The sequence below is a fragment of the Rhea americana genome, unplaced genomic scaffold (genome assembly GCF_003343005.1).
Source record: "Rhea americana isolate MKP2758 unplaced genomic scaffold, rheAme1 scaffold_180, whole genome shotgun sequence".
In the NCBI taxonomy this organism is placed as follows: domain Eukaryota; kingdom Metazoa; phylum Chordata; class Aves; order Rheiformes; family Rheidae; genus Rhea; species Rhea americana.
The window spans coordinates 127,838-146,138 of NW_028185928.1; the positions used below are offsets into that span (position 1 = coordinate 127,838).

The 18,301-nt window shown below is 43.7% G+C and overlaps 1 protein-coding gene across 1 annotated transcript; it reads right to left on the reverse strand.

Moving 5' to 3' along the window:
• Positions 1 to 15,268: 15,268 nt before the first annotated feature.
• Positions 15,269 to 18,291, reverse strand: CCN2 (cellular communication network factor 2). The gene is made up of 5 exons (XM_085301849.1): positions 18,058 to 18,291; positions 17,743 to 17,965; positions 17,372 to 17,623; positions 16,932 to 17,143; positions 15,269 to 16,603 (listed from the first exon to the last, which is right to left on the reverse strand). Exons 1-5 carry the CDS (start codon positions 18,106 to 18,108, stop codon positions 16,307 to 16,309), a joined length of 1,035 nt encoding a protein of 344 aa, XP_085157975.1. The 5' UTR covers positions 18,109 to 18,291; the 3' UTR covers positions 15,269 to 16,306.
• Between the last annotated feature and the right edge of the window lie 10 nt (positions 18,292 to 18,301).

Here is an 18,301-nt window from a genome sequence, read left to right on the forward strand (position 1 = left end):
GTGCTGGGAGCCTCTATAAAAATAAAAGATTATTCCAGAGTGGACTTAGTCTTTTGACCACTACRGGACTCGGAAAGAATTACACTAGTATGTCTACGCTCAGGCAGTCTAACATCTGCCTAATTCCCTGTTACCTAGTGACTGACTATGGGCCCTCAAATATGACTTAAACAAGGACTTAAAATAGCAGGCAGGACTCTGAACTCTGGTCTTTTAACGTTAGTTTCTCARTGCTGCTGTCTGATAAAATGGAGCTAACAAGCTGTAAGTTACAAGTCTGTTGTAAACAGATTTTGAAGCATTCTGGCCATTCCCATCCGTACCRCCACTGCAGCCATGCTGGTGCAGATGTCTTTGTGCCTATGCAGTAAACCCGATCCAGGAACAGTGCCAGGTGAGGAGTAACTCAGAAAAAAGAAAAAGAACTAGTAAGTTTTTTGACCAGTATCTGTTCTCTGCCTGGGTTCATTATGTGGCCTTAGCGTAATGGTGGACTGCGCTGTGGCAGCAGTGAGTGGCRGGAGGGTGGGACAGCAGGGCCTGGTTAAGTTGGTGCTGCTACTGAGCGAGGAGCTCCTCAAGCCAGGCCTTCAGTCGCAGATCCCCAAAGAAGCTTCTGCCTAAATCTCGCCTGGTAATCTGGCCCTCGCACCTCAGTAAAAACATTTCTTCTATCTGCAGAGGAGTCCTGCAGAGCGTTCAGTGAACCAGGAAACACGTTTAACAGTCAGGAGTTAACAATATGCTGAATAAACTACTTGTGAGCACTGTTTTTTTGTGCAAAGAATGAGGCATGTTGTAAAAGAGTAATCTGCGATAATGTYATTAAGGACAATATCAGAGTGGTTACCTAATTACTGCCAAATTTGGGTCATGTTCTAGCACTTGCCTCTGAATATGTAATTTTTCAGTCTTAAAAATACTCCAATAGTTTTATCTATCTGAGGGGAAAGGTTATGTGAAAGTAATACCTGRTAGTCTAGCTTTTCCAATCAGTTCATGCAGATGATGTCTAGCCAGAAAGAAAGAAAAAATGTTTTCCTTATGTATGTATAGGTTGTCAAATTAACTAGCTCTGACTTTGTGAATGTAAATATATTTCTGGTGCTGAATGTATGCTTCCTTAACAGCAGCTGGTTGCAGCCTTGCTCCCTCTAGTATTCTTGATGTAATTTTGATCTAGGAATTCCCTTGAACCTTTTATAGGTCTGTAAGTTACGGTGCGACAGGGATAACTATATCATGACAAGAYGAATGGTTTTTATTAACTCAATACAATATTCAGAAATTCAAGTTTTTAAAATCAGTCTTTCTTCAGAAGAGGTGGTTTCAGGACAGGCCTATATGAAATTTTTGCCAACAAACTCAGAGCATAATAGAGTTCTCTTTGGCTTATTCAGCTGCTAAATAAAACTTACATTATTCCCTTCATCCCACTGCCACAAACAGCTTTTTAAAGCTTAAACCAAACTAAAGGCACTGATGCTAAACCATTTCAAAATAGAGAGACGTTCTGGTCCTCACAGATTACATAGAGGCAAGTTTTCATTTTTTAAGTGTACTGTTTCATATGCAAATGAGTAACTTCAACAAGAGGCTCCCCCAAGAATGTACTATAGAGTTAAGAGCACTTGCCTACGTAGTCGGAGATCTGAAACCAACAGTTTGCCCCAAATCAGATTCCACCATGTTTTAAAAAGAAAATGGAGCAATATCTAAACCCCTGTATTTGAAAAGGCCTTTTCTGGCAGTCATATTYTCGACACATCTAGTATATGCTAAAACCACTGTGTCCATCCCAATGTGTAACAGTCCTGAAAGCTACTGTTTGGTAATAACACCTGCCAGAGGCTACCCTGTCTCATCCAGTGAGTGGGTGGTCTGGGTTTCTGGCTTTCTTTAGTCTGAGGAGATTTTAAATGCAAAATTCTCCCTTTAAATGCAAGATTATAAACTCAGTTTGGCAAGGTGGGAGGCACTACCTCTCTGCTACATGGGAGGGCGCCCATGTTTCTAGGAAAATGAGATTTGTGGAGCCAGAAGGAAAAAAGGAATATAAAAGAAAGCCCAAATCCGTAAGTCTGTGGTTAGGATACACAGCTGGGAGGATCTGATTTCTGACCTTTTCCAAGATGTGCAGCAAAACTCAAGCCTGTTTTTGAGAAGGTGTCTTGGCCAGGCCCAAAGTACCACAGTCAAGTCAATGTTTGGGGGGCACAGCACTGCAAAAGGGAGGGTTCATATGATAGGCTAACACTAAAGTTGCTGTAATACTCCGTGCCCATACTGGTGCTCCACTAATGAGGTTAGGAAACCACCTCATGGCTCACAGCAAGGGCTATACTAAGCGCTCTTTTACCATTTTTACCCTTCGGAAGTGTTCTAGGGTAGAGCTAGCCTGAGCACAACCACTTGTTAAAACAGAAGTTAATAAATATTTTTGTTTGGATGCCAATATTGCCACTGGCAGTAGCAACACCACCTCCTGCTTACATTCATAGACCTTGCGGCAATGTCCAGCTGTCTGGGAAGCATTGGAGTACCACTCTGATGTACCTTGTGTATCATGAGTGCTACGCCTATCGTAGTTTGGGAACCCCTATATTACAGGAAACCAGTCCAGGTTTGGCATCCTGTGACTCAAGACTCCCTTGGAAAAGAGTCACTGAACCACCATGAGTCACCACAGCCCAGAACCTCAGGAAAAGCTGCTATGGAGATTGTGGATAAACTTGCAATAATTTTGGAAGCCTGGCAACAGATTTTAGAGAATGCCATTGCAAATTAGCATATTCCTCCACAGCCACAGCCTGTGTTAAATTTGTGTTGCCCTTTATTGCAGATTTTGTCCTTTTTGTTTTTAGTTTCTCTGTTTCAATAAAACTAGTATAGTAGAATGGAAAAATCTGAGTCACTCCAAAGCTGATCAGAAAAAAGTGGAAGCACCCTTTGGTCATGTCCATAACACACTCACACTGCCTGGAAGTTGGTCTGGATGGTGTAAGACTCTGATTTCTCAGTGYCACAGTAAAACAGTAATTCAGGAGCAGCCTAAGTCTGGGGCTTGAAAGAACAATTTTCCATATCTCTTCTTATCTCTCTGTGCTGGAGGCCTTTTGCTATCCTACATCTGTACTGAAGCTTTGAATTTCCTGGTTGTAGAAAGCGTGTTGCTTGAGCATGACAAATCTGCTTTTAAATATTATAGCTGTATGACTGCATAGATTGACACAGCACATCACTAAATTTTACTCATACTCTCTGTAATGTTTATACATATGTGCTATATATGTGCTATAACAARTTGAAAACTGTAACTAGCTGCTTTGCACTGAAGAAAGGAATTATGTACACTTGGGTCCTCTCTTTAAAGTAAAWTGTTTAGAGAAAGGCAAAGTTTAATTACTTACAGATGCATTGACTTTGAACAAATACTGACTGCAGCTGCATTTGGTCTTACCTGGCCCTCTTCTGGTTTRATCTGATTTAACTGGCCAAAGATCTGCTTTGCTTGGTGTACGTGGTCTAAAGAAATATGGTCTCAGGACAGTAGAAATCCAGGCAATTCACCTAGAAAAGAACAGCCTTTCTGAGGTTTTTATGAACATTATTGTAATTAGTTAACACTCCTACTACAATTTTTAGAGATGAGAGCACTGAGAGACTGAGTTACTGAGGTCCAAAGAATCCATAAAACTTGCGGCACATAGTTTTGCTAGACAGACTAGAAGGGTGGTTTTTCCATACAGGTTACTATATATCCTGCRTATCAGTCATAACAGTGGAACCAGTTATACTGCAGATTTTCTTTGCTTGCCCAAAAGAACTCCAATCACATGAAAGTGCGTCACTTAATCATACTGCTGGCTTGAACATGGCAGAATGCAGCATGATCCTATAGTGACCATTTAATCACTGTGAGGAATAGTTGTTCTTGGAATATCTTACAGAAACGGATGTCATCCTAGATTCTGGCCCCCCCCAAAAGGCATCCTTCTTGCTCCAATATATCAYTTTTGTAACCCAAATAATTTCACAGAATCATAGAATTGGTAAGGTTGGAAGACCCCTCCTGAGATCGTCTAGTCCAACCTCGCTGCTCAAACAGGGTCATCTACAGCATGTTARACAGGGTTGCATCTGCTGGGTTTTGAGTATCTCCAGAGGAGACTCCACAACCTCTCTGAGCAACTTGTGCCAGGGCTCTGTCACTCTCATAGTGAAGAAATTCCTCCTTGCATTCAGGTGGAACTTCCTGTGGTTCAGTTTTTGCCCGTTGCCTTTTGTCCTGTCACATGGGACAACTGAAAAGAGTTTGTCTCCATCCCCTTGACACCCTCCCTTCAGGTACTTATAAACATTGATAAGATCCCCCCTCAGTCTTCTCTTCTCCAGGCTAAAAAGGTCCCGCTCTCACAGCCGTTCCTCATAGGGCAGATGCTCCAGTCCTCTGATCATCCTCGTAGCCCTACACTGGACTCTCTCCAGTAGCTCCATGTCTCTCWTGKMCTGGGGAGCCCAGAASTGGATGCAGKACTCCAGATGAGGCCTCACCAGGGCAGGATCACCTCCCTTGACTTGCTGGCAACAGTCTTCCTAATGCACCCAAGGATACCATTGKCTTTCTTGGCCACAAGGGCACATTGCTGGCTCATGGTCAATTTGTCATCCACCAGCAYTCCCAGGTCCTCCTCTGCAGAGGAGGAGGTCAGGTGACTTTCCAGCAGGTCAGCCCCCAGCTTGTACTAGTGCCTAGAGTGCAGGACTCTGCACTTGCCCTTGTTGAAYCTCATGAGGTTTCTCTCAATCAATTCATTCAATCTGGTGTTATCACACTGAACACTCAAGGCTGCAGAGGAAACTCCCCTGATTTCCAGAGGTYCTTTCCAACCTTACCCATTCTGTGATTCTGTAATATCCTAACATTTGGGGCAGTGAAGACTGTTTTTTGATCATGTCAGCAAATCTGGCTGCACATCTCACATTCCAGAGGACAGGATTTGGCTGTTCACAACTGAGAGAGAGGAGTTTTTGTCAGAATAGGCACTCCTCAGTAGGTGTACAAGGGAAGGCACATGAACATGAGAAGATCWAAAGACACCTTGAGGAGGAAGGCAGTAATCAGTAGGCATAACCACGAGCTGGTTCCAAATTTCTGTTAAGCATTTCTGTTGAAATGACTTACAGACCCTATAGCCTTGTCACCTGAGAGCTAACTTAACTGTAGCTCTGGAGAAACAGTTGGTGACAGCCATACAGATTCAACACTTGACTGATGAAAGTTGCATTCAACACATGCAGCTCTTTGAATACAGAGAATGTGGAAATTCCTGGGATGTCCAGAATGAAGCCTTTGCAAAGCAATGATAATTTGCCAAACAAAGCAAGTCATCTAGGCCAAAATGAAGTTTATGGAAGATGGATACTTTTGACATCAAAGACATAATGAATCCAAGCTATTGCAAGTGCAAAGAGCTAAAAGAATATAAACATAGAGTTTACCATCAGAGTCTACAAAATCACAGAGCTCAACACATTTCACAAACCACCGGACTAGCCAGTAAAAAAACATGACAAGGTACTGCAGCACTTGATAAAAGCTTGTAAAAACTACTGATTCATTGCAGAATTAACAAAGAGCTATCTGTCCTTAGAGCAAAGGTGCTCATCTCTGTAGCAGTCAAGCCACTTGCTGCAGCTGCCATGCTGCCTTGCTGCAGGTACCAGGCCATGGAGCTACCATAAGCACAGAGAGACTGGAGGAGAAGCTCTTGGGCGGAGGGAAGCCCAGGGAGGAAAAGCGAGAAGGAAGAAGGGGAACGAGGCAGCACTAAATGCTGCATGGCAGCAGCCCCATTCTGTGCCTAACAAACACCTATGCTCTCATTTCTGATTTTCCAGCTGTCTTGGGAAAGGCAGCAGCTGTTGGGAGTCTATCAGAAATCCACTTCTGAAACATCTCTGATTGCATTAAGTACTGCCTGTACATTACAGTCATGAGGGGTTTTACACAGTGATATCCCATTTCCTCCAGATCACTTACCGTTATGGTAAGGAATAGCGTCTCATTACAGAAGAATCCTAACTGATCCCAAAGTAATACATTGGCTCTTCATCAGTACTGCCACAGTCATCTCTGGGAGCAGAACAGATGACTTCCATGAAAGAGCCTCTCATCACAGAGAGTGTCCTCTGATGAAAATTCTCTTTTCTTCTCCCACAAGCCCTCTTTGCCTTATGTCAGTAATCRGAAGGGTGCAGCAGAACTGTCAGCAAAGAAGAGCGGTAATTCTGAGGAGCCACATACAGGGGCTGCAGGACARCACATGGACAGAGTCACCTCTCTGCCCTTTCTTTGTAAAATCAGCAGCTATCCAGATGTCTTCCTTCCCCACAGGAAGTATAGGCAGCCACTAAAGGTCTCACTGGATTGCTTGTGTGGCCGGTTCCYGAGCTTTCCAGTCCATGGGGCCTGGATTAACTGCATTCTGGGCTGGACATTCCCTGACACCACTCACAGGTTTCCCCCAAATCAGACTGCCCCAATTCCAGCACAAGGGAAGGGAATATTTTTTGACTGACTGACCCATGCCTGAAACAGTGGTACTAGTATCTCAAGACCTCTGAGTCTTGTGCCAGGTCTGAGCCTCTCCAAGACTTACTGAGCATTTCCAGCTAAGTTAGTTAAGAGATTGGTCGTAAAGGTCTGAAATTCTGTGAACAACACTTGTTAAATGTTGTTTGCCTTGGAAAGGTAATGTGAGAAATCATGTCTCCAAAAAACCTCTTTTCTCATGGAGAGGGCTGGGGAAAGGGATGCTGCTAAGGGACACAGTAATAAAAGCAAATCTCATGTTGATTCTCTGACTCTGTGTGATTACACGGAACAACCAGTCTATTACTACCACCATGTAAAGATGTTATTCAAACCAGTTGTTAAAAATCTTCATGAGTGTTAGTTTACGAAGGAACTACATGGTACCCTCTGAGACTAACATAAACATCCACCATTTGCCTACTACTGCTTTRATTCTCATTAAAATACATAGCTGCGCTGCAGGCTCTGCTCTACCCTGTGGCTGAGGGGCCAGCTGTGGTAGAGAAGATCTGGAGAACGATGCAGAGCAGCCCTCTCGCCCGTTGGTATGTTCAAATCCATTTTGTGGAAATGGCTCTGAAGTAAGGAGTTGGCTCAGAACTTTTAAATAGTAGGTTTGGGTTAGACCCAGAGCATTGGACTCAAAATCTTGTTCACCAGACCAAACCTACACAAAATGGATGCGACTCATTGTCTGTGCATGTTGAAGAGGTCAGGAGGAAAGTGTTTTCCTTTCAGTGATTTACACAAAAGCTTATTGGGACATAATTAGTCAACTGGAAAAACAGGTGCAATTACAGAAGGTAACTTTATTAGAATGCCARCTGATCCACGATGCCTTTGTGTGAACTTGTGCTGCATAAGGAGTAGATCCTTGTTTATCCTAAAACTTGGACCTCAGATGATTAATTAATTTAAGAGGTATACAGGATAAAACCCAAGACATTTAAAGCCTTCATTACTGCCTAGGGTAAATAAATCTCTCTTATCTTTCAGGTGATTTTTCTAGGTACCTGCTGGTGACGATTATTGTAAACTGTTCATCCAGGCCGGATGCTGTTGCAGGGGAAGTCGAAGGAGGCCTGGGGAGGGTCTGAGCGGGGTTCCTGCTATGCTGCCTGCTGCTGGAGTAGGAGAGAAAAGGGATTAGTGCGATCTTCTGTGACTTGCAGCTGRTTCCAGGGGATGCTTACCTGCATGCCTGGGTTCTTTATTTTTTTTTTCTTCTGCATCTTTAATATCGATGATAATGACGTGCAAAGCGTATAAACATACGTCTGAGCAATGCGTGGCGCTCCAACACACCAGCGAAGCTCCCAGCAAAAAATCGGCAGTATGTTCCCGAAAACCCGGACGAGCTGCTCGACAAAACAGCCCGACCGGTGGCCGCGGAAAGGCGCAGCGGGCCCGGCCGCCTGCCCCGCCGCCGCCGCCGCCGGCCGCGTTAGCCGCCTTCAACGCTAGAGTGTGCTCGTACCTCCCGCACCGGCAGCACCGCGCAGCAGGAAAGATGTGCAGGACTCCACGGCCTCGGCGAAGAGCGATCTATATCTACACACGCTCATAAAGTTAAAATTAAAACAAACAAACAAACAAAAGGCTGACTTTGTCCTACTCCCTTTTTGGCAGAAGCGGCCAACTCAAATGCAGGCTCCAGAGGATGATTTTTAATTTTCTCCTTTCAGGTGAGGTTGTTTCTGCAGAATCCTGCTAGCCCACAGAGTGTCCCAGTGTGGATATACAGAGTACAAATTCAAGGACTGATTTAATGACATTAATTATTTGGAGCGATCTAGCACAGAATTATTAATTGATCATGATTAAGTTAATTATTTGCTAAAATTATTTGATAATAAATATCAATTGATTATTAATAGCTGTTGTTATTTGAATAGTAATAATAGTTATATTATTACACATTATTATTATAAGAACCTGTTACCTCTTGCAAGCAGCCTTCAGCATATGACCTAGGGAGATTTCATCAGAAAGCTTGTCAGAAAGGTTGCTTGTTTGGCCCTGATTTTTGTTGAGAGAGCCATCGTATCTGTCTGCGTGCAGTTACTAACAAATATACAGTTAATTGTTTCTGAACTGTTTTGTGATAAGGTCTGTGGAAAATACCATGCAAAGGCCAAAGAAAACATTGCATAAGAGGTCTCTAATTTTGTTTTTGACTATGTGAAATTAAAGTACTCTCAAGGATAGAAGGGTGTCATGTGATTTCTACTTTTAGGAAATCTATTTTTTTTCATAAAGAAAGTAGATTTTCACTGAGAGAATCATTGTAGGCTGGCTGAAGGCTGGCTATACTCCAAAGCTTTGTAATGTTCATTATACATTTACAGAGGTCAGAAAAGCCAGAACGAAAAATCTCATTTGAATACAAACACAGTTTCTCAAGTGGAAGACCAGTATACTCAAATTTGAGGAGTGGAATATTATATAAGATTATTTATATTATATCTGCATCCTCGTAAGGATAACTACATGATCTAAAAAGCTGCAAATGTGAGAAGGAAAAGGATTAGACCTTCCTGGACATCCTCACACTAGAATTATCTTGTGTCAACTAGATTCAAGGGTCCTGTAGCCCTGACTCAAGGATTACCTTGTCAATTCTCCTCTAACAGCATTTTGTTGAGTAGCTAATACAATGCCTGTAGACTTTCTGCAGCATCACTTATTACTGCTTATGAACAACAGTACTGAGCACCTGTACACAGCAAGCAATACAAAGGTTGTCCTCCCTTGCAGTGCTGACTATGGGTGGCTTCTCATCAATATTAGCACACTAGGAGGTTTCCCAACAAGATTCCCATTCAGGATTGCTGGCTGCAGCATGCTCTTATCTATGTGGTACTGTCAAATGTGGCTACTTTTCAGCAGATAGCATGGAGCTGTGGCTGGAAGGAGCAAAGGAAAGAAAGAAACATTTCAATTCTGTGTTGCCTTTTCAAAAATGATAGAATAACATGTAGATGAAAAACCTCGGCTGGGCAGATGTCCCCAGCTGGGCCATTACAGCTGCAGAACTTATGGCAAAACCCAGCAAGAGTCACTTGTGGCGATTCTCAAGGTAAGGTGAGCTGGCACGGTCCTCTAACTCCTGTCACATGAGATCTCAGAAGCTTGATCATATTAATGATCTCAGACTTTCTGACCTCAGAACAAACCTGGAATTTGAAGAATATGTATAAGTGGAAAGGGTCAAATGTGACTTTTCGCATATTTTCATTGCTCTGCATATTAGCTTTCTTGCATATATGGTGTTCTTGAGAACTAAGTCAGAACAAATATTCTTTTCCACAGGGATCAATGAACTCTAACACTGATTTTCTTTAGTGTGGCAGAAAATGGAAATTCACGACAGTAAGTGTTTCATGGCAAGATCCATCCAGCGTTACTCCCTGGCTTTGTAGACTGCAGTKGTTGTTGGTTACTGTCATGATTTTTCCTGCTGCTTTTCATCAAAGATGTATTTCTCTCTTTGCTGTTGATTCASAGATAAGAATGTGTAGACTTTGCACAGTATTGTCTCTTTGTACAGTATTATCTCCTTGTCTTGCTCTTGTTGGCTGCAAAACTGAACCCCAGAGGGATGGTTGTCCATGTCAGTGATGTATCCTCTATCATTTTTGCCACTCCTGTCTCCCACTGGGCTCTCCCCTGAGGTGGCACTGCCCGATAGCAGAGAGGCTGGTGCAGCCATTGGCTGGACAATACCGAATCTTGGATCAGCAAAGGGCACTGCACATGTGGTGTAACCAAAGCGTGAAGTCAGGGCAAGGTAAATTCTTCCAGAGCATGATGTTGTGCCAAATCACAAAGTCCATGGTAAGATCTGAATGACATTTTGTTTGAGAATAGAGACTTTTTTAAAAGTGCTTAAGTTAAGAAATGAAGTGTAAACAGCACCATAGCATACCACAGTATATTAAGAAGATATGTAATATCTTTCTAGATATTACATTGTCTAAAGCTTAAACAGTGTATCAGTATTTCAGGTGTATTTTGAATTCTGGTCCATCCCATTCATTTAACAGCTACACTGGTTTATCGCTTCCCTATTAAGTTATAAAGTTAGCTTTTTACAGAACATTTTCTTATGTGATTCACTTCATCTGTGCTTGCCTAGTGAATGCCATGCCCATGGCCAGCTGCCAGCCCTCACAGATGCATGGCCCTCTGTGGCTCCCCTAACTTGTCTCAGGACTTTGGACCACAGGTGGTCTATACCTGTGCAACTGCACTTGATTCAAATAGCTAGGCTGACCCAAGCCCACTGAAAGGTATTTAGACCAGGAGCAGGAAAATTAATTTAGTAGATGCTGAAAGTTGTAAAATCTCTGTTTTTAATAGGATGTATCTCACACAACGTACTTTTTTTGGATAGTGCATTCCTTTCAGTGACCCAGTTAATTTGGCCAAGGAGTGATTGGAGCCCTACTGGATTATGTTTACACCAYAGGATGTGTTAGGAATGTCTTAGTCCTACCAGCAAGGCTATAAAATGCTTTGTCCCTAAAAGCATAAACACTGAGGCTACAACCATTAGGACTRGATTTACTTGACATTAAGCAAGCATAAATATTCCTGCGTTTGGCACTGTCTCAATAAAGGGTGGGAGTGGAAGAATGTTGTCATAATAAACAGTCAAAATATGTTTCCTGGGGGACTTTTCAGAATCTCTCCAGATTTGCTGCTCTGGGGACATGGTCTCAGACTGGGGAGAGCAGCTGAAATGCCCAGGGCCGGCAGTAATGGTTGGTCTTTGATATGGGAGCAACACTCTGTCATCCTGTGAAGAGGGGACCTTAGTCATGTTTCTAAACTCTCCTCAAACTTTAAATGTGTTGAAGGCTTTAGTACAGTTTGGAAACAGGTTCTCTGAAGAAATTCCTGGTATTTCCTGGTTTCAGTGAGGCTGAAAAACACTGTGAGAATGTGGTGGTTTTGGGTATGTCCATTTATGGGCATGAATCAAAGGAACTGCAGGGAGGAAAAAAACTGGAAAATGAGAGGAAAAATAAGTTAACTGAGCTGCTTCCTCTCTCAGATTCTTCTTGGTTTTTGGGCAAAGCCTTGCTGGTATTTCATCCCAGCTTCTCCTTGCTAACTACTTCCATGTGTAGGCGTAATATAACATCAGTTACAGCCACATTTAAGCACTGTTTTCAAAGAACTTAGGTTTTTGGTGGTAGGATGCAAAGTCAGAATGGTTGAATTAGTATATATTTAGGTAAGAATATTACTGTTCCTTCATACTTTTAATGCCCKTTTAACAGTGTAGCAGTGAGGAGTGCTCTCTTCAAGTGTAATGTCTGAAAAGCTATGCTACGTGAAAAAATACAAATGATCTAGTTAGTGTGTGCTATTTCTAGTGATGTGTCCAAAAGTCAGTTTTCTCAGCTGAGTCTCTGTCTTTGAGAGACAAATAACTGGATACTGTTCAAAGACTTATTTGTTCCTGTGTGGTTATGGATCATTAAAAGTGGCTCATTCTTGAAGAGTTTCTTAACTAGTGTCTTTTGGATCTTTCTTAGCTCTGAGGAATCTGACAAATTTCCATCTGGAGAGTAGAGCCTGTTTCATATGAAAGGGCCATAATCCATGTCTGTTGTTCACATCTGTATTGTGTTAGAAAGTTAAGCTGCAAATCCATGCAAATGTATTATGGTATAAAATTCTGAAATACGACAGCTTAGAGTTATTTCACAAATTATTTGATACTGTGCTCTCCAGCCACCTAGAATTCCTGTTTCATGATTAACTGAGTATCATTTATTATATGAGGGTCAAGTGGTGCTCTACCTATTGTAATATCAGTATTGTTGCAGAACCATTTTCAGGAGATAGTAATTTGAATGAATATGCTTTCATACATGAATAAAGCATTTAGAAAGTACAGTAGCAAACCCATGTGACAGAATTTTTTGAGGATGCAAACTCAAACTTCCAAAACAAGGCATTTTGGAAGCAATGTGAGCCTATGTCCTCTTCTGTGAAAGCAATTTAGGCCTTTTGAAGTATGCTTTTATTCTGCCATCTATCTCTATCTTAGGCATGAAAAATGATATCAATAAACACCTTCATGGTTGAAAGATCCACATTTTACCCATCATTTAAGATGCCACACATGCCACATAAGGTATTCTTTTTCCCACAATGCCTTTGAAAGAAAGTCTTACAAACAGTATGATCCATACTTACATTTCTGTTTAACCTTACAAAAAGTATTTACATTTCTTTACCTTCAGAGACAAAACCTTCAGAGGTCTGATGTCCTTAAGTAGTGTAAAATGCATACTTCTGCCAGAAAACTGCATGTGTTCTCCAAAAAGAGGGCTGCAAATCATTATGTTGCAGTGATATCTGAGCTTTATGTTCCCTGATACACTCAAGGGAGACCAATAACTTTCCAAACAGATTTGTATATGCAGCGTACTTCCTTATTTTAATTCACGGTGGTAAGAACAAACTACCATTAAAATAAGCTGATAGTAACCCGCTTCAGGCTCTTCTTTTCTTCTTTTGTGAAACAGTGTGAAAATTTGTCTCACAGCAGGCAAAGTAGCTGTATCATTGCATTATCAGGAAGAGGAGCAGGCTGTGGCCCTATGCTGCTTTGGGGAATCCTTCTRTAGCCATCCTTAATCTCAGATGGCTCCCTGAAATGCAGTGCTGCTGCTTCTCTGTGACTCTGTGGCCTCAAATGCTAGGCACGGCCAGTGGGCACTGTGGTGCCATGTGCCTTGCCTGCGTGAGATGTAGCCCATACCGCACGGTACTGGGAGCAAAAGCTGTGCGAGTCTCATGAGCAGCTCAGGAGACTCAAGAGGTTGATGTTACAAGAAATGGCCATTCATTATAATTTCTAATATCAGCCTAGATAAATTTAAAAGAAAGCAGTGCAGCATTTTTAATCAATATGTTTGAATAACATTATAAACACCCCCATCCCTCAGGCCACCCCTCACTCAACCTGCCCACTATATTGTGCATCTTTCTGTTCTTCTGACTGTGAGACCTTTTGTAGTTGTGGCTATGAATGAGATTCATGTGTGTCCTGTCCTTGCTGGAATTAGAAATGACAGTTCTCTTATTTGGGGGTGGAGCCACGGGAGTAGTCGGACAACCAGTCCTTGTGGTTGTACAAATGTTTGAAGTGTTTCCAGAGTGAACTGAATGTCTGCATCATATTCATAACCTGGAAAAAAAAAAAAAGAGAGAGCGAGAGCGAGAGCAAGAGCGAGAGAGAAAACGCTGGAGAGCCTTAGGGAGTCTTAGAGCCAGAGGCTACCCAAAACTATTTCATATGGGATGCAGAAAGCCACTTCCTCATGCCGGGAGAATTCTCCATATTTTTGAGAGGAAGGGGAAATGCTTCTATGGCCCCATCCATGGTCTGGTGAGGCCACGGGAAAGACTACTGACTCCCCGTCAGTTTGGGACTCTGCTGTCTGTCATAAGTCAAAGCTGGTGTTACACTGATCTGCTGCTAATGCTAGCTGAAATCAGTGGAATTGGAAGGTGTTCCGGAAGGATGGACATTTTTGTAAGCTAACACTCTTTTATCACCAGGAAATTCTGGATTGAACTTGTTTGCCTGAAAAGGATTCTTGTTGGAGATAATGTGTTTTTCCTGAAAACAAGAATTTACGCTTTTAGTGCTAAAGTTTAAATTCAAAAAACTCTTAATAGAGTTCTTAATAAAGGGGCAAAGAAAATCTGTTACTAATGTAGGACCTAGCATAGGACTGAAGTTTTGCTTTTAACTCTAGAGGATGGGACAAAGTGACTCGTAACCATTCTTATACTGTTTTTTATATTTGAGAAGAATTATTGGACCATTATCAAAATATGTAGCTCTTACAATGCCTTTCATCTGTGGGCCACACAAGTGGCTCTGCAAGAATTTGGATCAATGGACATTTTACACAGAACTGAGACAGAAAGGTATAATGATTCCCTCCCCACCCCCAGCAAATAYGAAAACAATACAGGTACTTGGCATCTGAGTTCAGTGCACTGTCTACCATACCATCCTAAGGTCTTCATTCAGGTAAAACCAGGCCTAAGATGTCCCTGCTCTGAGTGGAGGTTAAACCAGAAGACCTCAAAAGATCCCTTCCAACCTAATTATYCTGTGATAAAACTCATTAGCTCTTCAGTGAAAATTTTACCCAAGTTCGAACTTCTGTATTTGACTCTAAAGTCAGGAAATACTTCAACTCAGGTATTTTAAAAGCCATTTCCTTTACTTATCTAAAAACAAGTCTTAACCAATGAAACACTTCAGTGACGTTAAGCGCATCATTGCATGGAGTACTATAGCAGGGGCTGAAATAATAGGGTGACAAGCTGGCTCAGTTAAAGCCACCACATGTAATCATGCAAGGAATCTGCTGCACTTTTTAATGTAATACTGGGCTTGACAAAACAAAGTTTGCACCTCTCCCCATTCAAAATTCAAAAGAGTAATAAGCTGTAGTCGGTGTGCTGTTAACAGAATTAATAAGTGACCTTAAATCAGCAGGTTTACATCTGAGTGCATGTGCTTCCAGACAAAGAMGACAAGTAATACTTGAGTTTATCTAGTGCAAAGCAATTCCTTTGGAGACAAGTCAGATAATAGTGAAGGTTAAGGATAAATGAAATGCCAAGTCATTTATATAAAAAATATAAATACTTTATTTTCAACTAAAAAGGTGCAAACATGTAACTTTTGGTCACACTTCTCAACACATAAACTGTCCAATGAATAGCCATAGTCAAAGAAAGAAACAAATGCTCTTGAGTGGAAAGACCAAATAACTACAAGAGAGCTATTTTCCCTTAAGCCACTTGTTCATTAAAGCTGAGGTAAATGCATTTTGCCAAACAGATGAGTGCTTAGTAAGGATACAGGCACCTCAACTGCAACAAATCTCCATCTTCGTTTCAGTTCATCATTTCACCCTATCTGAACAATTTCCACTAGAGTATCCATTTCATGCTTTGAATGCATTGTCAAACAAGCTTTAGATCCTATCTATCTTGTTCAAAAAAAAGGCTATCATTAAAATATCAAAGCATTAAACAAAGGCACAAAACTTTAAATTAATTTAGATAACTGTACAAATATATATACACACATTATTTACAATATTAATAAAAAGTAGCTTGTTACAGGTAAATTAACTGCCACAAGCTGTCCAGTCTAATAGACATGATTCTGATTCTTGTTGACCAAGTCGTAGGAATCAGAGTGTCAAAGCAGAAAYATTACTGTCCTGACTAACAGGACACCTTCAGCGTAGCACGTTGCTGGGTGAGGGTTTGCACTCCAGCTCTTGCTGTCACCAAACCCATGTAAGCAAACATGCTAACGGTTTCCTTCTCAATTGCACTACTAGGTGAAACACGTGGCACCACATTAAGGGAACATCCGCTTGGATCTGGTTTTCCTGCATATTTCCCTTAACCCCTCCACACCACCTCATGAACAGCATGTTCTGAAGTTGTCTCTTGTTGTGGTCTCACTGTCCATATTACCTTCTTCTTCAAATCACCGTTTGGGGTCAGTAGACAAATTGTCTTAAGTCACATGGAACAGTTTGTTGAACTTAAAAACAGATTTAAATACCTTGTGCTATTGAATCATGTTTACAAAATGAGATGCAGATCAGTTCAAGTTGAGAATCTAGTTAGCGTCTCCTTCTGGCTTTATGCCATGTCTCCATACATCTTCCTGTAGTACAGAGACTCAAAGATGTCATTGTCTCCAGGGCAGTTGTAGTGGCACGCGCAGGTCTTGATGAACATCATTCTCCTTTTCATGATCTCCCCATCAGGACACTTGAACTCCACAGGGAGGGTGGCTGTTCTGTGGGGTGTGCAGCAGCGCCCGTCAGTGCAGACACCACAGAACTTAGCTCTGTAGGTCTTCACGCTGGTGCAGCCAGACAATTCAAACTTGATGGGCTTGGAGATTTTGGGAGTGCGAATGCACTTTTTGCCTTTCTGTTAGGATGCAAATGAATACAATACAGTGTTTAGAAGACAAGCTTTGACACTGCTCTAAATTTTCATGCTAAGAGCAGGCAGATACACTAATCCTTATTAAGTTCTCCTCTCAAGCAAAATATTTTTACACAGTGCTGTAACATATTGTGAGAGAATTAAGGGTATTTAATTATTAAATATACACTGCTGGGGCAAAACTAATTTTCAAGGTAACTAATTTTCAAGGTAAACCACTTGAAAATGACTCCCTGTCAGAACTGACATTTTTGGTAAGACACTGGGTCTTTGCCCTAGTAGACCATGCTTTAAAGATGAGACTATTTACCTTGATGTTCTCCTCCAGGTCTGCTTCACAAGGTCTGACCATGCAAAGTCTRCTCTGTTTCTCAAGCCGGCAGAAGGCATTATCATTGGTGACTCTGGTCGAGATGCCCATGCCACAGGTCTTGGAGCAAGCACTCCACTCAGTGGTCTGCACTAGGCAGTTGGCGCGCATCATCGTTGGGTCTGGACCATAAGTGTCTTCCAGTCTGTAAGCTGCAGAGAACATACAGGATGAGACTACCATCTGCACTCCTGCCCTGCTAAAAGCCTTTTTCCCTTTCTGGAGAAATTCAGGCAGCCAAGGTTACCACTGGGGTGACCCCACTCACTGCTGTGCTCCTGCTGCACCACCCTCTCCCCATGTCAACCAGCGTGACTACCATCACCTTCCCTGCAGGATGCCTATCACACCTGCCCATGTGTGGAGGGGCCCCCACTCACCGGCGAGCGCAGGTCCCACGGCGGTCTGCTCCTTGGCCTCGTCGCATACCCACTCCTCACAGCACTTGCCGGGGAGCTTCACCCTCCGTGGGTAGGGGCAGTCAGGGCTGGGCAGGCGGACGTCCATGCTGCAGAGGGGCACRCAGCCCACCGCCCCGTCGAGGCAGGTGCACTGGTACTTGCAGCTGCTCTGGAAGGACTCGCCACTCCGGTACACCATGCCGCCGAAGACACACGGGGCACCGTCCCGAGCTGCGGGGGCAGGAGGGCGGCGTGAAGCAGTGGCACCGGCAGGCGCATTGGCCCCACCGGGATCCCGCTCCCGCTCCACGGGGCTCGAGCGGCGCCCGCGGCCTGCAGACCCCACTCACCGGTGCAGACGCCGATGCGGCGGTTGGCGGGGGAGCCGAAGTCGCAGAAGAGCCCCTTGTGGTGGTCGCAGGGGTCGCGCTCGGTGCAGAGCTCGCCCAGCTGCTTGGCGCAGACGCGGCAGCAGCCGCAGCCGTCGGGCACCAGGGAGACGCCGGCGGGGCAGACGGGGCCGGGCCCGGGGCCGCACTGGCACTGTCCTCCGCACTCCTGGCTCCGCGCCTCCTGCGGCGGCGAGGGGGACGGAGAGCGGCAGCGTCAGTGGCGCCGCCGCGGCCGGGGCCGGGGCCGGGGCCGTGCGGGCGGCGGGCACTTACCGGGCTGAGGAGGGCGAGGAGGAGGGCGACGGCGAGGCTGGCGGGGGCCATCCCGCGGCGGCGGAGGGCTGTGGGCGGACGGCGGCGGGGGACTGAGCCGAGGTGAGGCTGAGGCGAGGTGCCGGGCGGGCGCTTCCCCTCAGCGGCGCTGCGCGGCTCGGTGTCCGTCGGTGCCGGCGGCGGGGCGGTCGTCGGCGTTGCTGCTGCTGCTGCTGCTGCTGCTGCTGCTGCTGCTGCTGCTGCT